The sequence below is a fragment of the Hyalella azteca genome, unplaced genomic scaffold (genome assembly GCF_000764305.2).
Source record: "Hyalella azteca isolate HAZT.00-mixed unplaced genomic scaffold, Hazt_2.0.2 contig13248, whole genome shotgun sequence".
Taxonomy (NCBI): Eukaryota; Metazoa; Arthropoda; class Malacostraca; order Amphipoda; family Hyalellidae; genus Hyalella; species Hyalella azteca.
In genome coordinates this window covers 77,935-100,465 of record NW_025943177.1, presented here as the reverse complement: position 1 = coordinate 100,465, position 22,531 = coordinate 77,935, and the positions used below count along the sequence as shown (strand labels likewise).

The 22,531-nt window shown below is 39.9% G+C and overlaps 1 protein-coding gene across 1 annotated transcript; it reads left to right on the top strand.

Moving 5' to 3' along the window:
• Positions 1-5,269: 5,269 nt before the first annotated feature.
• Positions 5,270-22,141, top strand: LOC108672886 (serine-rich adhesin for platelets). Its single transcript, XM_018160641.2, has 11 exons — positions 5,270-5,663; positions 5,993-6,126; positions 6,518-6,677; positions 7,029-7,166; positions 7,739-7,850; positions 8,310-8,514; positions 9,248-9,396; positions 9,909-10,039; positions 10,565-10,748; positions 13,249-13,471; positions 14,359-22,141. The coding sequence occupies exons 1-11, from the start codon at positions 5,382-5,384 to the stop codon at positions 18,338-18,340; spliced, it is 5,700 nt and encodes a 1,899-aa protein (XP_018016130.1). The 5' UTR covers positions 5,270-5,381; the 3' UTR covers positions 18,341-22,141.
• Positions 22,142-22,531: the final 390 nt, after the last annotated feature.

Genomic DNA, 22,531 nt, shown 5'->3' with positions numbered 1-22,531 from the left:
CTAGATCGTCTCGGCAATTCTGTACCTACGGCCGGGGCTACGGTCCTCTTATTGGTTGACCTTAGTCGCTAATTAAATGCTTATCTAGACACCACAAAAAGAAGTGATGCGTTTTATTGGCTTGAATTTTATTTTGTGCTTCCATTGAGAAAAAGGTTGAAAAATCTAATTTTGCAATTCCCTTTCCAGGTTTTCCATCGCTTGTCTAGCTACTTGTAACTTGTTCTTCTCCCTTTAAACTACGCCACTTCGGTAGTTGACAACGTTAGTTCAGTAGTAGTGTAATGTAACTTGTGTTACTGTCATTAGTTTTGTGCAGGAGGCAGCAGCCAGGAACTTATGTTGAGTGGTCAGCTTGGCGCTTGCTGATATTGACATCAGACATGAACCACTCTGCCTATTTCAGGCTATTTGCTAGTGGATTTCCTAGTGTGCATGTGGAACTTGATTAAAGTATGGCTGGTTAATCCGATGTCAATTTATTCAATGGACTCTTTCCTCAGGCTCCCCGCTCCAATCAGGATTATCTGTCTCATATAGTTGGAAGCTAGTATGGAATATATCTACTTGGCGAGCCGCGACTGAATTTTTCGAGCCGTGGTTTTATGGATTTGCCAGCCGTGATTCCATTTCTACGAGCCGTGATTCTATTTCACCAAGCCGTGAATTCCATATCTCGGCCATGAAAAGCCATTTACGAGGTGCGAATGCAAATTTATTTACAAAGTTTATGCACGTGCATAGTGGCAAACCAGAGCTTTTTTAGAATCAGTTCATTTTTAATTTTTTCATTTACTCAAGATTTAAACCAATTTCTTAAGTATTATAATGCTGGTATCCAGGATACTTTACTAGTCTACTTATAGGACTCAAAAATGAACTTGAGGGAGAGTCTAAAAAACTCTCTGCTTTGCCACTATGTCGTAGTGAAGTGTTTTGAGAGTCATGTGAAGGCAACAGAACTTACGTAACACATACGTTTTTTTTCATAGTTTTTCATTTCTCGATGCGTCCTTAAAGTGTCGGAATATATCGCGTTTACGTTACCCTACCTATATTGTGGTTTCACTGGTTTGCAAGTGCCAAGTGAAAGCAATCCTTTCAACAGTGATTTTGATGAATTATGGTGAAAATAGGCAGTTTTTCTTATTTTTCATAGAATAATGTGGAATAATAATATATGTTTAAAAATTTCTTTTTAAAGACAACACTTCTATGCTACCTAAAGAATCCAGTGTCTCCAATGTTACAGATGTACAATGAATTTCTCATTTTATTTTGGAATATTGAAAAAAATCATTTTTCAATATATAAATTTTGTTCAAAATTATTTATTCTGTCAATTGATTCATGCATTGCCTCTGACTTCACACAAGTGTGCACAATTTCAGATCAATTGGACAGGTAGAAGTGTGTCAATTATCAGTTATAAGAATTTTAGCCTACAAAATTATTTTTTAAATTTTTTTAATATAAAAAAAAATTAATGTTAAAATAATTTATTTTGTCATTTGATTCTTGCATTGTCTCCAACTTTACGCAAGTGTGCAAAATTTCAGATCGATAGGATAAGTAGAAGTGTCACAAGGAATTTAAAAGCAAAGAAAACGCCAAGAAAATTCACCATATCGATATTGAAAACGTTTCGGAGTCCAGCTCCATCATCAGTTCGACTAAACTAAAAATGAATAAAATCACTTTAAAAGTCAAAATTCAAAGACAGACATAAAACCTAAACAAGACCTAACATTATATCTGAATAAACAGGACTAGTTATGAACCTGTCTCTTATACACATCTAGATGTGTATAAGAGACAGCNAATGTAATCGAGTCAGGCATTGCCAACCTGGTATCAAGTTTTGAGCTCTGGGTGCTATTGGAAGCACAGCAGTTTCTGCTTTAGCGCATTGTCTCAATTGTCACTGCGGTGGAAGGTGTTATGTAGTAGGCATTTTGATCCATTTTCTCATATAAATGTGAGAATATATTACCTTTCCAGAATTCCACACTGGCTTGCATGACCTAAAGATTTCAATCAAAGTACCTAAATAATGTGTATTAATTCATTGACAATTTGTCTCTAAGTTGAACACAACAAATTAACCATCAATCATGATGTTACTGTAATAAGTAGATCAATCATGATGTTAATAGAATAACAATGCTTTATAGAATCTATACTACCACGGCATCTAAAAATTAAATTGCTCAGCTGCAGTATGCTGAAAGGATTGCTTCACAATCTAGAAAAGGAACAAAGCCAGAAAAGCATTGTTACTTCATGTTTTTCTCCATATTTATAGCTGTCTCTTATACACATCTAGATGTGTATAAGAGACAGGAGAAATGTTGAAATAATATGCGTTTAAAAATTAATTTTTAAAGACAACACTTCCAAAGAATCCAGTGTCTCCAATCTTACAAATGTACAATGAATTTCTCATTTAATTTTCAAATTAAAAAATTAGTTTTTCAAATTTTTTTAATATATAAATTTTTAATATATAATTTTTTTCAAAATTATTTATTCTATTAATTGTTTCCTGCATTGCCTCTGACTCCACACAAGTGTGCAAAATTTCAGATCTATCAGACGGATAAAAGTGTGTCAGATATCAGTTATAAGATTTGGAACTGACAAAATTATTTTTTCAATTTTTTTAATATTCAAAAAAAAATTTTTTTATTAATTTTTAAAATCTTTTATTTTGACATTTGATTCATGCATTGTCTCCAACTTTACACAAGTGGGCAAAATTTCAGATCGATAGGATAAGTAGAAGTGTATTAAATTTTGATTACAAGATTTGTAGCAGACAGACAGACAAACAGACAGACAAACAAGAAGTGAAGTTAAAGAGAAGTGTTGTAAAAAAAGGATATAGGAATAGATAAAATTAGTCATATTCATGAGCATTTTTATCTAATTAATTTTCCAGTAGGCAAGATGAAATTCTAGGAATGTTTGTTAATATATTATTTTCAAAACACCTTGGCTGCGGCTGGTTATTTGGTCCAAAAATTTAGGTAAGATAGAAAGGAAGAAAAATGGAAGGAATTGAAGTTGCACTTGGAAGAATGAAAGTTGCATGCAGGATGACATTCTAAAAATTATGGCTCATATGTTCTTTTCAATCTACCTCCACCACTTTTTCAATCCACCTCCACCACTTTTTTAATCCAGAAATTTTAGATCTCCTTGCAGCGGTCTAAACCCGTCGTGAGGCTCCTTGCACTGGTCTAAACATACTCTGCTCAGGAAGAACAATCTGACTACTTAAGCCCATTGCAACTCCACCTAGAAGCTTTGTAATTGATTAACATAAAAAAAATGAAGATTTGAAATGTGAAATTGCTTAATTACTTCTGTTGGTTGCATGATGCCGTCAGTGATTGAAAAAATTATGTTGACTTACCTCATTGGTTGCTCAGTCATGAGTCATCTTTCCTTGGCTTCTCTTTTGAGCTTTCCAGTTCATGCCACTGGTGCAAAAGAATGTCAACACTATCACCATCAAAAAATGCATAATATCGCTAAAAAATATGCACCATATCACAATGAATAATATGTACACTGCAACAATCAAACCTCTATCACAACTTCACAAATGCTACACAAATTCAAATCTCTATCATAACTTAAGTCTTAAGCTTGCTGTCAGCTACGTCAGCAGTCCTGCCCATTTTGACTCATGACGGCTGCTGCTAGAGTGCTAGCTGCCAGCCACCACTAGCTTGTTTGATTGCCAAAGGCACGCTTCTCACCTAACTTCCTGTTGACTCTTCCTTGCATTTCTGGATCTCCTCTCATTGATTTCATACATATAGATGAGCAGAGTGATTCAAATTATGTTAATAAGTTATATTGGTCATTTTTTAACAGTGCAATTAATACAGTTTGCAATCATTTCTTATGAATTAATTTAGTGGCCTCTTGGATGTCAGGAAGACAATTTTACCTTCATTCCTCTGATGCTCAATTTTTACTGGCTGTAGCTGTAGAATTTAACTAAATTTAAAAAAATATTAAGCTTAAATTAAGTTGAAAAATTAATTACAAACTTTAAATTAAAAATTAAATTTCATTAAATTAAATTATTTAATGCACCTCATGGTACATGCCAAAGTGCTCAATGATTTATTTTATGTAATAATTACTGCTGCTCCTAAACAACAGATATTTTCTAAAATACACGATACATTTGAAAATTTGCAATGGGAGACGAAAGCATTCAGTTCTAATCTGAAGTGAAGTTGTTTAGACATAATAGACAAAATAGGGCAAAAATCTATGGGGGTTCAAATTTTGAAACAACTTTCCATCATTTAAATCTCAGTGTAGAATGTGGATCAAATTTATTTATTGTAGAATCGAACTTGACATTACCAAATCAAGGTGTGGGACCCTCCTCTTGGCGATGGCATCTGGTCATATGTTAACATCAAAGCAAGATGTTGCCATGCGCCACAAAAGATTTTCAGTTTATCCCATCATTTTGTGATGTTTCAAAAACTTTATTGGTGTTGGTGAAAGCGTGAGAATTTTCTGTGAAAATTGACATAATTTATTTTTCTCTCTAGAACATATTCATTGCAAAAATTTGTCAGATACTGATAAACAACTAGTGAATGTAATCGAGTCAGGCATTGCCAACCTGGTATCAAGTTTTGAGCTCTGGGTGCTATTGGAAGCACAGCAGTTTCTGCTTTAGCGCATTGTCTCAATTGTCACTGCGGTGGAAGGTGTTATGTAGTAGGCATTTTGATCCATTTTCTCATATAAATGTGAGAATATATTACCTTTCCAGAATTCCACACTGGCTTGCATGACCTAAAGATTTCAATCAAAGTACCTAAATAATGTGTATTAATTCATTGACAATTTGTCTCTAAGTTGAACACAACAAATTAACCATCAATCATGATGTTACTGTAATAAGTAGATCAATCATGATGTTAATAGAATAACAATGCTTTATAGAATCTATACTACCACGGCATCTAAAAATTAAATTGCTCAGCTGCAGTATGCTGAAAGGATTGCTTCACAATCTAGAAAAGGAACAAAGCCAGAAAAGCATTGTTACTTCATGTTTTTCTCCATATTTATAGAGTTTTGAAGGGAACTGTTGTATCTACTCAAGCTTGAAAACTGGTTTAAATTGGTTAACCTAAGACATTTCGTTTAATTTATCATTTGAGTTCCATCAAATGCTATTGATTTTATTCCACAGTGACTGCTCTTAAAATAACCTTATTTCTTTCCAGCCTTAGCTAATTCATTATGTCTATTTAACTGAAAATTTTTAGTGACTCTAAATTGGTCTACTTAATCAAATTCAATTGATAATAATCAGTGACCTTCAAAATCTGTAAGCAATGAAGGCTCCTGCTCTGTGCACTAGTGTCAACAGTGTTGTTGGTGCTGCTGCTGCTGTCACTTTGGCTCAAAACTCAACTTCATCTTCATTTAATGGATCCAGTAAAAGCAACAGCAGTAATAATTGTGCCATAAGCAGTAATATAAACAAAAGTAGCAGTGATGATCCCAACACTAATTGGCAGCATGAGATGCTCATGGAAAGACTGCGGACCAAAGCTTCTGCCTCACTCCTACGGCCATTGCTTGATTCGACTAAGAACATGCGGCAGTTCATCCTTGTGAGTTTTTGTCTAAATAAACACATCCCTTGTGGGTAATCAACATGAATTTCATATGATGAAATTTTTGCCTCATTTTGCTAATAATCAAATTTCAGCTGTGTAGATAGGAAATTTTGCATTCTAAATTTTGTAGCAAATTTCCTGGAAATGTAGTATATATATCTAAAGGCATTGAAAGGACATTTCTTATTCTTGTTTGTCAAGCATCAAGAATCTTAGTCTATGTCTATACCTACTGAGCAAGAGTTCAATTTTTACTCACAGCTTGTGCAATAGAAAAGTAATTTTTTTAATGTGATGCCTGTAATTAAAGACACATATTTCAGAACAAGCAACACCTCATGGATGGCAGTGACCGCATCAGTGCTTCTTCTTGCCTTGATGACCTCCAGCAGAACATTCCAGTTACATCACTTGAAGCAATGGTTGAGAGACTGGAGGCCACTTCCCGCCAGTTGGGGTTAGGAAAATTATTTAAATTCCTGTAAAGATATCTTTTGACACCACAACACATATTATGTATCTACCCAACCAAGTCTTTTAATAGGTACAAGGTCCAATGTGGGACATTAGTACAGATTTTGACACTAGTTGTTAGGATTAAATAATTGTGTTTCTTTTATGTGAAGTGCATTCATAATAATGAGTGATTTTTCAAAATGTTAAATTTTAAATTTTTGTTTGTTTGTTAGTAGATGATGCAATAAAATTATATTTCCATTTCACTTGGCTATGTGATCTTGCACATACCATTTTAGTTTGAGAAAATGTGTGGTCTAATTGTGCAGATAAATTACATTTTTGCTAACCTATATTTCACCATTCAACAATTGTATTTGTTTTTCTTTCAGGTTGAAATTCACCGCTTCACCTATTGCCATTGGTGAAGTGTACATATCATGTGACATGTTCTATGTGGAAGTCCTGCTGGATCGCGGTGGTGCCACTAGAGATGTTCGGGTTGAGTTTGCGGGAGAGTCCACCAATATTGATAATTCTGAACCTGGACAAGTGAGTTATTTCTCTCGCTGCCCTTCTTATTTACCTATTTACTGATTAATTTTTAACAATAATTAAGATTTGTATTGGCATGTGGAACTTTTAAATAAAAAGTGAATATAGTTTCCTGGTAGTGGCGTTAGGTAATTGCCATCATTGATTGGTAAAAGATCAAAATGCAGGGGAAAATGCTTCTTTAAAAATGGTGTGACCTGAATAAGCCAGAGTTTCATGAAGCAGTGATGAGTATTCAAAATAGTTGCCATTTATTTTTTATGTTTCCTTTAAGAGTTATGTCATGAGTTATGTTAAGTTTATTATATTTCCCTTTTTATTTTGTATTATTACTTTGTTATTTCACAGTCATGCCCTGAGCTGATAGACTGCCTGAGTCGCTGTGACTTCAAGGAGTTCACGACTCATCTCAAAGGCTTCCTTGCCATGTACACACTCAGCACCAGTGACAAGAAGGCCAAACTCCAGACCCAATATGCCCTGAAGGTGATTAATGCCTCCTACCATCTTGATTATTTATCTTGTTGTTGTTGCTCTAACGGTGATTAATGCCTCCTTCTTCTTGATTATTTATCTTGTTGTTGTTTCCCTAAAGGTGATTAATGCCTATCTCTTGATTATTTATCTTATTTATGTTGCCCTGATGGTGATTGTCTTCTTGGCAAAGTTGCTAAGTAAACAGAATTTTTTTATTAAATCTCTGGAATTTCAGACATTTTGTGTTATAATGTGTGTGCATGTCAGGTATCATAAAAATAATTTTAATTATGCATATGATTCATGGTGAAATCTGTAAGCAGTTGAAAATATGCTAGTCAAATCTATTGTTTGCTATTTAGTCTCTTCAGCCATTAATGATCATGAAGATTCCTTTGATGTGAGGTTGGATCATCAATCCTCTTGCTACTTTGGTTGGCAATCATTGTATGCTCACTAAAACCTGGTTACTTCAATTTTGCTGACGTGGTTTCAGTATCTATTAGAGGCTGCCTTTTGGGAGGAAAACCATGACCAGTTTGAGCTCTGCAGACGCTGCAGCTAATGTATTATCTCTGCAGGCGCTGGAGACGGACTTGTCAAAGCTGTTTGCGTTAGCTGAGGAGACCATCGGGGACCTGTGTAAGCTGGTGCTCAAGAGCCCTGTGGGACTGCTGCTGCCGCGCCGTGGAGGTGCGTTCTTTGTTCATTCTCTTCATGATCATATATGTCATATTTATTCTTCCATTATGGCAAGTGGAATATGCCCACACATGAATTAATAGTGTTATTTTATTGGATATTTTTGACTGGTGTTCTTTTCAAGCTTACAAATATTTATTATATAATACTATTGTTGCTTAATTTCTCACACCATTAAAGTTTTTGGACCTTCCAGAGGAAGAATACATTTGCAAGTAATTAGTTCTGCATTTGCTAAGTGAATGAAGAATTGGTGCTAACTTCGGCATAAATTTATGAATTAATTTCAGTTGTTCTAGTAGAGGTACAAGCCTTCTCTTCTTACAGTAACCCGCAATTATCTTCAGGCTGTATGTGAGTATGTCACGTATGCCACACATTCCCGTTGTGTACAGCAATAAGCGTTACAGTGCTATTCATATTCAATGCCATTCATATTCATATTGACAGGTCACAGCATGCGGCTGGTATACTTCATCTCCCCGTATGAGCTGCTGGACACTCGAGCTGGACGGTCACTGCCTCTCACACCCAGCACTGTGCGCACGCTCGAGTTTGGGCAGCACGCACAGCTGCACATCATCAGCAGCACGACGCTGCACAAGCTTCAGCACACAACACTCATGCAGACCACCAAGGGATCTGATGGCAAAACGTACGTGTCGCGTCAGTCAGAGAACTTCTGGCCAATTCTTGTTACTGGCCGCGAGTAACTGCTTGTGAATATATTTCACTCACAGGAGTCTTGATGTGGTCTTGTTCCCTCCCTGCTCACGTGCACCTTATTTCAGTCTCGTTTCTTCCCTGCTCACGAGCGCCTCATTTCAGCCTCGTTTCATCCCTGCTCACGTGCACCTCATTTCAGCCTCGTTTCCTACCCACTGCCTCTCCCAGCCTCATATAAGCATTGCTCTGTGAGGCTTCATATGCACGTCCACGATTGTCTGTGGTTATGTTGCTGACATGCTAGTGCTCGTGACTCTGCTTTTCTACCGTTTAAAATTATCAAAAGTTTCAAGAAAAAAAATATTGTATACACCAAAAGCAGTACCTACCACAATGATTTTCCACTGTTTAGCACAATACTGTTAAGAGTTAGTCTGTATACGTCAAGTTTCTGCTCCCTTCTCTCGTTGGTGAGTCACATGATTTGTGGATGTAGCTCCATGATATTATTAAGTTTTAATCTGATTTCCAGTAACCAAAACCCAAAAAACTTGTGTTTGCCACGACTGTTACCTTGTGAATATTTTGCGCAATGTGGAAATTTGTGTGAACTTTTGACCAAGGACTGCACTACAAATTATGTGTTGTTGCTTCTAATGTGCTAGTTGGCAGGTTCGTATGAATATATAATGTATGGTTAATAGCTGCTCATATGTTCGCAGCTTGCCATCGTTCTCTGGCCTGACATCAAGCAACAGCACAGCCATGCAGTCCGTGTTTGCTCTGAAGCTCCCCAAGCCTCTGCCTCTCTCTCTCACCCTCGCCAAGTGCATCGCTGACATCACCGGCATCACGCTGCAGGACATCACTGGTCTGTGCTGCAATAAATGCTAACTTTCATGCCTCTCAAAGCGGTTCCACTTATTCAATGTTTTTATTAGTGTCATGGTCTCGTCTTATGTATGCCATTTTTTGTACGTCATGAACTTCCTGAAATAACCCTAATCGATGATATCTGATCGCAATCACTCATCAAATATTCTTTCTAAAACTTTTGCAAGTCTAATGGTTGTGCAAGATCATCAGTTTGAATTGTTTAATTAAAAGTTAAGACTTAGGTTTAGCTGATACTAATTTTAAAATCATTGCCTTCTATTAATTTTGCCCATGTAAATTTTTGCCCTTCACGTGGTTTTGCCAGAAAATTACTCTTTTACCAAGTTGCATCCCATTTGAGGTTTTTGCTATAGCTATATGGTGGCACACAGTAAAGACCTTTTTCTGATTACATTAAGCCTTAATTTTGTAGATATATCGCTTTTAAAAAAATAATCTTTTGCCGCTATTTGCTGGACAATGAATTATAATGCTTAATGCGCGCAGGCACCGACGTGACGGAGGCCGCAGGTGCCATAGCCAACAGCTGCAGCTACAGGCAGCTGCTCGAGCTGGTCGTCTTGCAGGCTTCAGAGGACAAAATATCCCCTTCCTTTCTCGAGAAAGGATTGAATGTTGTGAGTATTTCAAGCTAAAATCTTTAATAGGTACACTCGGTTGCTAATGTTGCAAATAAAAACTGTACCAATAAAATGAAAACTAATGGGATTAATTGCAAATATGAATGAATGATAAGCTAATATTGTGACTCACCTTGACAACGATCAACAAAAAAGACGAGTTTTGGGATTAATTTTAGTTTCTTTTAAATGGTGGCCATAAAGTGTGTCTTAATTCAATGGAGTTGTGAAAAGTTTTAATGAATACAAATGAAAAATTTACCGCTGGTGGACCATAAGCATTTTCCACAGACTCTGATTTATGAAGGTTAATGATATGGAATACGATAATTTATGTTGTCAGTCAAGTGACTTCATTTATGAAGTGTTTGTGAAGCTTCCGCCTGTTACTATTGAAATTTACAATGCTTCTATCTATGATTTAGGAATTTAAAACAATGATTTGGCTAATGAGGCTGAGGCTCACTTTTAACTGGACAGCATTACAACTTAACAAACTCATTTTGCTGTCACTTGCCGCAGACGCTGCCAGACCAGCAGCATTGCTACTACTTCCCCACCCAAGGCTGTCACTTCCCCGGCATGCTGGTGAACAGCATCCCCTTCACCCACCCCACGCACATCACCTCCATCCTGGTGCTACTACGCGCCCAGGCAGCCTTCAACACCCTTATCGCATCGTGCGTGCGGCCCAACAGCAAACAAGGTCCTGCTTAGCCTTAGTAGCTCGTAGTAAATTGCAGTGAATGATGCACAGCGCCTTATATTAAACTATAGTGCGCCTATAACACCGTGGTGGTAAACGATGCACAGCGCCTCATAGGTACCGTATTCAGCTATAGTGCGCCTACAACACCGTGATGGTAAACTATGCACAGCGCCTTATATTCAACTATATTGCGCCTACAACACCGTGGTGGTAAAAGATGCACAGCGCCTTATAGGTACCGTATTCAGCTATAGTGCGCCTACAACACCGTGATGGTAAACTATGCACAGCGCCTTATATTCAACTATAGTGCGCCTACAACACCGTGGTGGTAAAAGATGCACAGCGCCTTATATTCAACTATAGTGCACCTACAACACCGTGGTGGTGAATGAGCTCAGCACCCATTGTTAATTATTAAACCACTAAGCTTCTGCAATAAATCAAGTACAACGACCAACATAGACTGCCCACCGATCATTCTAGCTACTTTTACAACTACCTACTAAGATGCTCTCTCATCTAAAGTGTAGGTCTTCGTACGCATGTCTTGGCTCCTCTCAGTCCTCTGTAATCATAAAAGATTTTTGATCATCATCATCAATGTTCCTGATCGCCTTACCACGACTCGCAGTAGCTGACTTTTAGTCACTGTTGCTGGGTTAACTTGCTACGTTGGCAGAATGCAATAATGTAAGAGAAGAGGCGACGTATCGTGCGAGTGATCTCTTCTAAGAGCCTCGCAGATACTGTTTTGCTCCCACTTATTCCTTCTGCTCGGTGCGATGTTAAGGCTTCATGTTCATAGCCGGTTCACCGCGCTTGCCGTTTGACGCGTTCTGGCGCAGGAATTTTGATCTGACATAGGATTTCGTGATCGAGTCCTTCTCAGCTGCGGTGCTAATGACTAATGGCTAGACGTAGAAGCTACCAAGTGCAACAGATGTGTCACTACCTTCTTACGTACCTATCTATAGCTTCCATGTTGCTTACCGTTTTGTACAAAGCTCGATTCTGGATTGCCTGTGAGTTCAAGCTACAATATTGTAATATCTTTATGTATATCAGGTTACCAATTGTGTTGAGAACAGGATTCCTTTATGCCCCCACGATGTCTCTGTTCCTTTTAAGCTACTTGCAGTAGTATATTTTACTGGCGCTTTAGCAGTTGAGCTATGCGTTGTTGTTTCTCTTCAGGGAGGTCTTCTGACATTTATCTATGTTTGTCAGAAGTCCTATGGGATTTTGCATACCTAGGGGCGTGGTTCCTGAGCGCTCACCACGAAGCTCGCGGTGTCTGACTGCAGGTTTCAGTTGTGGGGCAAAGTTGTCATGTAGGCAGGATTCCTGACATTCCACGTGTCTGTTTCTCTCGTGCGGGCGGCCGACGTCTCGTGTAAGTGACCTCTTGTAGGAGTGTCATCGTTTCTGTTGCTGTTCACCTGCCCCCTTTCAGAGGCTAACGTTGCTTGTTTCGAGCCAGCTTCAGCGAGCTGGACACTTGAGACCTCCCGCCCCTTGTGGGTGATGAATTATTATAAAAAATTCTCAATAATCGAAACCTTCCGTCTCGCTTGCGGTGTTTAATTTCGACTTCAGGTGCTAAATACCCTGATAGCTGGAACGCTTGTAAGCAGTTATACTCGTTTCTTACGCCGACTATCATGCTCGCTCGGGGCTCCGGTGGTGGTCGAGAGAGGGTCACCGTAAGAGGAGGTAGATGTCCAAAGGTAGGGAGGGTGGCCACACGTCTGCTACCTCCACTGGATTGAGGAGACGCTGAGGGTCGTCGAAAAAGGAGAGGCAGACAAAAACGGTATAAGACGACAGGGAACTGCAGTAGCCCGAACGAATCTGAGACCGCGCTTAGCGTTAGGATCGGGAGCAGCGAGACCTATTCTGAGGCAGTCGGGTAGAGCATCCAGGACCACGTTGTCCTTGGCGGTCGACGCAACGCGAGTGGAGATCTTTCTACAGAGGGACCTCACTCCCACTAGGGGTGGGGGGTCTCCAGTGCCCAGCATGCTGAAGCTGTCAAAAAAGAAGTAGCGTTAGTATCTCAAAGAGAAGTGGCAAGTAGAGACAGATGAATAGCAACAGAAAATGGCGCTCGAAGAAGAAGTAGCGTACACGAGACGACGGCCGCCCGCAGTAGAGAAACAGACAAGATGAATGCCAGGTGTCCTGTCAACATAACAACTTAATCCCTCAACTAAGACTCGCCGTCAGAAATCGCGAGCTCCGTGGTGGGGCGCTCACGAATAAAACGCCTAGGAACGGGAAATCCAATAGGATTTAGCACAGATAGCCGTCAGAAGTTCACCCTGAGGGACCTTGAAATTTATTAATTATCTAGTAAATATCTCGTTACTCGTAGCATTCAGCGCGTGACTGTTGTTCCTGAGTCATTCTGTTATAAACCTAAACTTATAAATGTAATTTATGGTGTATTATGCATAAATTTCTCCCTATACTAATTTAAGGATACTCTGTGCAGATGCTGATTCAGCATATATGTTCGAGGTGACATCATTGAGTCACGAGTTTATCTCGGTGACATTCGAGCATCCCCAGGACGAGAGCACGGCTACCGCTGAGATTGAGCTCACAGACCTCTGCAATATTCGGTGCCGTCTTCACACGCTCGCCGCAAACCCTGCCAATGGAGCATCAGAGACTAGTCTCTGCTCCGATGAGTTTGCGACCAAAGTCTTGCAAAGGTTAGAGTTTTCTTAAGCCTTACTATCAATGGTACTCGAGTCGCCACTAAGCAGAAAATAATTCATTTATGACTTCACTTGACACGACGCTCGTCAGTAAAAACTGTCTTTAGAACTTGGATTTATTTACTTCGATTACCTCATATTATCTAGGAAGCTGTTAGTTAATAACTAAGTTTTTTGTAATTTTTTTCTGTTCTCATCCATTCTCGTGTCTATTTATTTTTCGCTTGCTATTGAACTTATGTGTAACGTGCCCTCAGAGTTCGTTTGAACTAGACGCCACGATAACTGCTTCGGAGAATAATAATAATAATAATAAATTTATGAAATGGTTAGTCTATTGAATACCGGAGACAGTTGTGCTGCTTCAACTCTTGTGACGCCGTAAATTCATAAGGTCTATCCTAACGCGTATCACAGTACCTACTCTGTCGGCGCATTTCCCGTACCAGAAATTTCAACTTTTAGTGGTGGAATCGTGAGAATGGGAGGGTAGGGTTTGGTTTGTAAAATGTCGACATAAGGGTAGGATAAATTATTTAAATTTGATGTTTAAATTGGTTTTTGCAAAATTAAGTTGTATGATTATGAAAATGATTCAGGTAGAGGATAACAGGATTTCGGATGTCTAAAGCGGACAAAATTTAGACAAATTCAAGACAGATCTCAAACTAATCTCACACAAATGTCAGACTAATCTCGGACACATTTATTTCAAAGCTCCGAAAATTACATACAAAATCTGGAAAACATCATGAGATTCATGACAACGGGATTCTCTTATTGTTTATATTATTTATGCCGAGTTTACTGTGAGTATGCTCATTGAAACTAATGTAAGTACCCAGCTTAAACGTCGTTTCAAAAATCGTTCTTTTGTGCAGATGCCTCTCGATACCGGTGACTATGCGCGCTGTGATGCGCAAAGCCATGAAGGAAGACGTGAAGGACATGTTGCCTCAGTGTGGTGACTCCGTGGTCATGAGCGGTATGCCCTCTTCTGGAGCTCCTGCAGATTTCACCCAAAATAACAAGTTTGTTATGAACGACTACGATCGGCGCGGTGGTGCTGCCAGAGCTTCTGGCAGCACAATGGGGACAGGACAACAAATTCGAGTTGCCAGCTCTACTAGCCCTGTTGTAGGTCAGCAGCGGCCTGCCGGTGGTGGTGCTTCTCCAGCGATGACTCAGCGTTCCTCTAATGCGGCAATGGGAGGGAATTTTAGTGCATCTTCAGGAACTAGTATATCCAGCGTGGGCTCAACTGTTGCGTCAGGGCCGGCACTTGGTAATAATTTTTCGACCTCTAAGACTCCTAATTTATTTCCGAATTTGTCGTATACTCAAGTCAAAACTGAGCCAAGTCTTGAAAAAGCTCCTTTCTCGAACTTACTTCCCTCCGCCCAAAAAACGGCAATTTCACAGCATCATTTTTTAGATGATGTGAAGGCTGTTAAAGTCCGAAAAAGAAAAGTTATGGACGTTGATCGGAAAGGTGGGGGAGGAATGTATGGAGATGATGTAATTGAGTTGGATGATCCTCTAAGAGATCCCTTGGAAATTAGTGAAACTAAACCTGATGTTGACAAAATGCTTGCCTACGGCGTTGAGAGCTCACGTCGGAAGATGGATAAACTTCCTCCGAGTTACGAAGCAAGCACTGACACTCGCAACCGCCGTGACGGTAAGATGGAAAAACTTCAACATTTTTTAGCTAAAAGGAGAGCTTCCAATGATTCAACTGCGACTACGGCATCTTCATCTGCATTGAGCGACGCTGGCTCGTGCGACTTGGCTGCTCTCCGTGATCAAGTGTACGGTCCCGGCAGCGCTTCAACATTTGCTCAGTTCAACCTCGTGCCCAGTGACGACCACATCACGCCTGATGGCCGCGACATCACAAAGAAGAGCAAGAAGGCGAGAATAAACGAACCTCAAGTCGTTGAAGCTAGAAAGTCACCCATTGTCTTAGACCTGACTGAGTCAGATAATTCTACAAGGAAATCGTCGAACTCTTCTTCAGGTCGCATCAGTGGAGGAACGTCAACAAGCAGCTCGTCGGCTGTCGTCAACTCCTCAACTCTCCTCAAGCGACCAGGCATTGAAATATTTCCCATCCCTGGAGCAGCTACTCCCATCTCAATTCCTTCGTCTATTACGGTAACTCCGGTCATCAAATCCTCGTCTTCGTCATCTCTTGCTTACTCGTCCGACGACAGATCCAAAGAGCGGAAAGACCGAAAAGACAGGAAAGACTCCGACAAAAAAGACAAGAAGAGAAGGAGGGAAGACTCTCCTAGCAGCAGCAGCAGCAGCAAGAGTAAAGTGCAAGTTATGAGTAACTCGCTGAAACATTCATCATCTCTTCCGTCCATGGATAAGTTCAGGTCTGACAGCAGCAATAAGAGTAGCAGCAGCAATTCGGGATTGAGTAGCAAGCCCAATACTCCTCCTTATCAGTCGCCATCCAAGAATAGCAGTAACAGTAAACTTTCATCGTCACCTAACATTTCAAAGAGTTCATCGTCTCAACATTCTTCTAAACTGACCTATAGTCCAACCCATAAGTCGTCAAGCAGCAATAGTGGCACCAAGACAATCTACAGCCCATCGCAGAGTCAACACCATGGCAGCAGCAATAGTTCTCCGAAGCCTGCCATCAGCCCAAAGCAGCAAGGACTCTCACCTAAGCTATCCAGCTCTGGAAAGCCTAGCCTCAACGCTCTCAAGACCTCCACGTCTTCACCATCATCTTCCTCCAAATCAAGCCTCTCACCCAAGAATGCCAGTGGAACTACTACTAATAGCAGCAGTATGCCTGTAAATTGCAGCAGCAGCAGCAGTAGTAGTGTCGGCAATAGCGGGATCAGCAAAAACACCAGTAGTAGCGGTAGCAGCAATACTAGCGGTATCGTGAGCTCTATTAGTTCCAGTCAGTATGGAGCAAGTAAAGAACGAAGTTCAAGTTCTAGTCCTGCTCGTGCTCAGGTTTCGGGCCTACCAAATATTCTCTCATCCTCTAGTAGCTCTAGTCTGCCCAACTCGTCATCTAAGCCCAAGTCTTCTTCGAATTCAGCAAATATATCCAATTCTGGGTCGACAAGCAGCTCGGACAAATCTAAGTCATCAAATTTCGCTGACACCTTACCTAAGCCACCTATTAGCTCAACCACGTCTTCAGGTCAGTCTTTTTTTGTAGCTTCTAACTCATCAGTCGCGAACGCATTACACGACAAAGCTTCTTTTTTATTGGACAAGGCCAAAGCTTCTCCCCCTAAGAACCGGAAAGGTTCATGTTTGAGTGATATCGTGGACAAGTTGAGGGCTGGCGTTTCTGGTTCCACTGACCCCATTGTCATTGGGGAGACCTGCAATGACAGGAAAGAAATCACCAAAGTAGGGGCTGTGAATGATCTAAAAAAAGATCCTGATAAAAAGAATGATTACACTCTGAAACCATTAGATGGTCTCAAACTGAGTTTCAATAAATCCAAGAGTAAGGAACTGAAAGAAAATCAAATTAAGTCTTCAAATATGGCTTCAGTCTCGCCGAACTCTAAATTAAACAAGTCCACCTCGGGTTTGAAGCCTGGAGTGGTAAGTGGTCCTGCGTCAAAGAAAGTTTCAATGTCGAATTTGCCTCCCATACCAAAACTGAACAGCTCCACCAACATCAACTCAACGGCCTCGGTATCTCCACTGGCTTCTCCACTCGTCTCTGCAGCCTCCTCAAGCTCGTCATCTTACAACTCAGTGGCAGCGCAACAAGGCTACTTTTCCCATTACAAGGAAAGGGTCAAGGAGAAACCTTCATCTTATGATAAAACTTCCAGCTGTGATAGACCCAGATTGAAAGACATGTCGTCTCTGTTGTCATCTCCATCAACGTTATCATCCAAGTCTAATTCTGACGCTCGGCGTGAGCCTAGTGGTGCGGAGAAACATCTCGGTGGGAGTGTTAATAGTAGCAACAGCAGCTCGAATGCTTCTAGTTGTGCGTCGAACGCAACTATCAACTCAGCACAATCAGTCGGCAAATGTAAAGATGATTTCCGAGCTGATAGCCTACAGAGTAAGAAAGCCAGTGATGGAGATAGTCGATCCAATAGGACTGGATATCAAAAATCCTCCGAATCATCAGAGTGTAAAGAGAGTTCATATAAGGGAACTTCAGTGAGCAACAAGCCTACAGACATGATGAGCTCATCTGGATCTAGTATGCTGATTTCGTTGCTCACAGGCCAATCTCCCCCGACGAATAAAAGTAATGAATCTTTTAGACAGAGCTTGAAGTCGGGATGCGAGGAAAACGACACGAAATCAGGGCTTGCTGGTCTCGAATATTCTGCTACCATTAAGTTGAGCTCTGCTAACTCATCTCTAGCCACTAAACTCTCTTCTTCATCCGGAGATGATTCATGCAAGCTGAATGAACCGGAAAAATTGGTTAACCACGTCAATTCTGCGCCTACCGTGCCTGAGACTTTGAAGTCTTCAGGTACAAGTTCAATTATTCTTCCTAAGGCCTGCCTTGTGAACAACAGTAACTCCATTGCATCGTCGAATGCATTCAACAACTCGACCTCATTATCTGCGGGACGCGCAGTTCCCCTGAAAGTCGTTCCTTCTTCTGACAGCCTACCCCCACCACCCCCACCTCCTCCCCCTAAGCCCTCAATCAGCCCTAGTGCGAACTGCGTACCTCCTCCGCTCTCTCCTTCCGTCTCAATTAAAATCGTCAAGTCTCCAGCGCCCGCCTCGTCCCCATTAAATATGATATCTCCCTTGTCGATGTCCTCTCAGCAGTCGCCGTGCATTATTGACGACGATCTCATGGATGAAGCTCTCATGGGTCCTCGCAAGTGACTGAGGAACAACCTGTGGCTTGCCCGTTGTCTTCAGGCGAAGGTGACGCGGTGCCACGGCCAGATCTGCGGACAGCGTTGTTGAGGAAGGCAGGCTGAGCGGCACTCTCATGTATCTTCAGTATTTTTGAATCTAACGTGTGATCTTATTGCACCGCTGGGCAATGAATACGCAAAGTTAATGTTCACTTTTTAAACGTAGCTAATATGTAAGACAGTTCCGTCAAATACATGATTGTGTATAATTGTTGTGGAGGTAGAAACCTCGCTATTTTCCAGGAACAGTCTGTAGCAGATACACATCTCATTTCAAACTATTGATTGATATTCATTTCATTTTATTTAAGTTGTCATTCCGTTTATTGAACCTAATTTTGACTTTGCCATTTGTAACTCTGTTGAAAATTATTTCCCAGCTTAGACATCATCGTACCTCAACGTTATTGTGCCTTTTGAGCAGTTGCGCGGAGATGTCCAGCATTAATTGTTGGGCACTTGAACAAGACACAGTTGCTCTATTTGTAGGGCGCGGATAGCAGAGATAAATTGATCCGATTAGCGGAAAACAATGACGCATTCATCGGTATGCATCGTTTTCTTTGTGTAAGCTCACCAGTATTTACTCTCGGACTAGGTTAAACGCGTAAATCTAGCAAATTCGCACTAAATTTGGTGCCCGCGCTGAATGGTTAAATCGTGAAAAGTAACAATTCTCGTGAGGCTTATTTTAGCTGATTATCTTTATTAACAATAATGTTGAGAATTATTGCTAGATAGAAATTAAGGAGTACAAATCTTGTGTAAGGTGACACCGCGTTGCGTTTGTTCGATTTCTCGTGCTTCGTGAGTACTTCGCCTCGTGTACATTTGGGTCGCTCCGACGCATGCCACAATTGCTGATATTTTCACTCGAAGGATTTTTATTTACCTTAATTCAATTTTTGGCATATTAATGTAGATCATTTTCCGGAGATCCTATCTTAATTTATTGTCGTTTTTTCTGTTGTACGCTGGATTTAGAAGCACGTTTAAATCCTGCTGCTCATCCCAGCTAGTCTTGCGAGCCTCCATCTGCCCCAGGTGATGTCAATTCTTCATGTTTCCTCCAGCTGGCAATTCTTTACATTTCATAGGTCGACTTATGAGCGGTTAAGCTCTGTCAGTTCTAGTATTTTAGTATTAAATAAGTGCGCTTCTGATATTCTCCTTAGCAATGCGCAAATTTATTATAATTATTTCGACATTTTTTATAATTATGCTAACCGTAAGTAGTTCATCAAATTTCGTAGAATCTTGTGAAATGCACTGGCCTTCTCACGTTCTATCTGCCAAGTTTGCAAATGTCTATTTTTGCATGATCATTCTTTACGAGAGCAAATTATTCTTTTTTGTCGCAGCCTTACACACACACTTGCAGCCTTAACCGTCCATGCATCTCTTCTGCATGAAACAGGTGATTTGTTCATGCAGATCATGCATATGCGATCGTTGATCTGATGACCAATGATCGAAACTTTGTTATTCCCAAATTATAGTTCACGTGTTGACGCTCTGCTCGCTGAAAGTTTTAGTTTCATGCACAACCTGACAACACCACCAAAGATTATTTAAACATGTAAACCGACGCATTTTATCACTCTCACTTCAGGGTTGCTAGTCTATGTTCATGTGTGCTCCACGACACACGAGACTTCAAGGTGTAGGGAGAGCCACACTGTTCATCAGGCATTGAGCGTTATTCATGATGCAATAATATGTACGATTTTTAAATCTCACTACGTTATAACTTTGTTTATACCGTGTATCATCGTTGTTTTTAGCACTTCCTTGAGTGCGCTCTCCTCCAAATATGTTTGATATCTTGTGGTTTAAGTTGCTTTGGTTTGAATATCGTTTACTTGGATTATCTTCAATGATACCGAAATATTTAAGGTGTGACTTTAGACATCTGGTTGTAGATAAATCGCGATCAAGAGGTGTGAGGTACTAAGCACAGTCACTTGATGTTCAGAACTTGTAATTTGAATCAGTGCTCACTCTTATAACTGACGACTGAGCTATTCGTAAATGCTTGCCGTCTAGCGACACATTTTACGGTCTATAAACTTGTTTCCTGCTTGAATTATAAAAGTGACTAGTCGGTAATAGAGAAATTAGGTATCGAGGAGCACGTAATTGCTAGACACAATTCCTTTCATTGCTAAGATGTGATTCAATACATGACGTAGAATATGAACTTGACAATAAAAGACAAGTGAGCAAACAGAGGAACGCGTTTGTTTGGCAGATTGAAATTATTAGCTTAATACATTATGACCATTTAAGAGTTTTTTCGAAGAAATGCACCGCACTTTGCCTTCGGACTGTCCTGTCCCAAGGACTCCAGTTATCTTAGATAGTAAAAGGCTAGGGTAAGCTACATTGTAATCGTCATTTATTTGGTATCTTTCTTTTCGAAAATCCAACTTGAAATTCTAAAGCAAAGTTGGCGAGTAATCTTTGTATTGGTAATGATATTTTTAATAAGTTATATCAACATATGTTAATATTTTACTCTAATTATATTTAAGGTCTTAGCTTTGAAGTTTTATCGACTAATAATTTCGAGACTTGCAAGGCGGGTGCAACTCACGTCGGTCTGCTTGCGCACCTTTCGTGTGGCCTGTACCGAGGTACTTATTAAAGCCTAGTGTAATCACTTGTTTATCGAAGTGTACATATTTGTAAGTAGAAACATTGAGTGAGCTATAATGTTAATTTTTAGCTAAGAACAACTACATAAAATGGTGCGGAAGGCGCCGTGGACTGCAATGATTTAGAAATAGACTCGTTTGCTAGAAAAAATGAGCGTGATCTCTGCTGCAAGAGCATCACTTCTGATTTAGCTGATGAAGATTGTGTTTTTCCATTCCATTATTAATTTCAAAGCAGTGCATGTATATATGATTAATGATCGAGATGAGATAGTTACGGGAAATGAAAAATTAGATTATTAATACATTTTTTGGGTTGTTTAGATTTACTTTTCATTTCACTTTGAATGAATTTCTCATTATTGCTCTTGTGCCTTAATATCTTACAGATTTTTGCTGGCCAAACCGTTTCTGCTCCTATTTCCAACTAGGAAATCCTTGTGTTGAATTAACTGCCTCATTTGGCGGGTTTCTCATTTAATTAGGCTAATTCCAAGAGTTTGTTAGTGTTATTTTTGTTTCTATTAAATCTCGCGGCAAATACGACTATTTGTTACACCTACCGCAATTGCTTCTACTTGAATTCTGACCAGAAAATTAATATCCTTCATTTGCTTTTCTGGTTGATGTGTATTGAATTGCATGGTTGCCTGGTGAGGTCAACTCGGAGGACTCTCGCTGGGACGCAATCGTATCGTAATAGGATACTAATATTGCTAAATATATCAACAGGATGTTTATCCGTCCTCTGGATATTACCGTGGGTGGATGTCTTCTTTGATATGCGTTCTTCTATGGAAATAACCCATGGTCTTTCAGGTCAGAACTTCTACACTGACCTTTTTTCGAGTCTTCGGCCCTTGGTTTGGATTGCGATGTGCCTCTGCTCTCTTAAAATTTACTGTGTAGACAATTTTATACTCGGCTCGTGGAAACAAATAATTTCGAGAGCTCTTATTGAGTGCATGTGGCCTAACGGTTTGCACGCACAAATCGTTAGATTATCTAAACATGTTAATGGTCTCCATGCGTATATGATGGATACGTTCCTGCAATGCCAGCGAAGAAGTTCAGATTTTTGGAGAAAGGATGCGATTTTGGCTAACGGAGATTTGTTTTATTTCACCCCCGTGCATATCATATTAGTTTGTTATTTTGGCTAGCACATGAAGCTCAGTGAAGTTTGCCTTTTGGTATCGCCGTCGGTTTCAACAACAGAGTCGAGCAATTCGTCGTATTATTAATGAATACAGAGATCAAAGAAGTTTTTTTTTGTATACGAGCCATACTCGTAACGACGAGAATGAAACGATAGCCATAAGTTTAAAAAAAAAATTGCCATCGATTTTTTGTTGACAAATTGGGATATTCTGAGGAAAAACCAGGAACCTGTTTTTAATACATTAGGGAGAATGAAACTCGAAGAACGTGATAATCACTTTATACGTAGATTTGCAGTTGTAATTTATTGAATTTGATCCTTCGGTTATTCAGAAGAT

Bases quoted from the DNA above. Each gene is read 5' to 3' on its own strand.
- LOC108672886 (XM_018160641.2), top strand. From the start codon at position 5,382: ATGAAGGCTCCTGCTCTGTGCACTAGTGTCAACAGTGTTGTTGGTGCT. The intron at 9,397-9,908 runs GTCTGTGCTGCA...TAATGCGCGCAG, and splicing joins CACGCTGCAGGACATCACTG to GCACCGACGTGACGGAGGCC. The intron at 13,472-14,358 runs GTTAGAGTTTTC...TCTTTTGTGCAG, and splicing joins GCGACCAAAGTCTTGCAAAG to ATGCCTCTCGATACCGGTGA.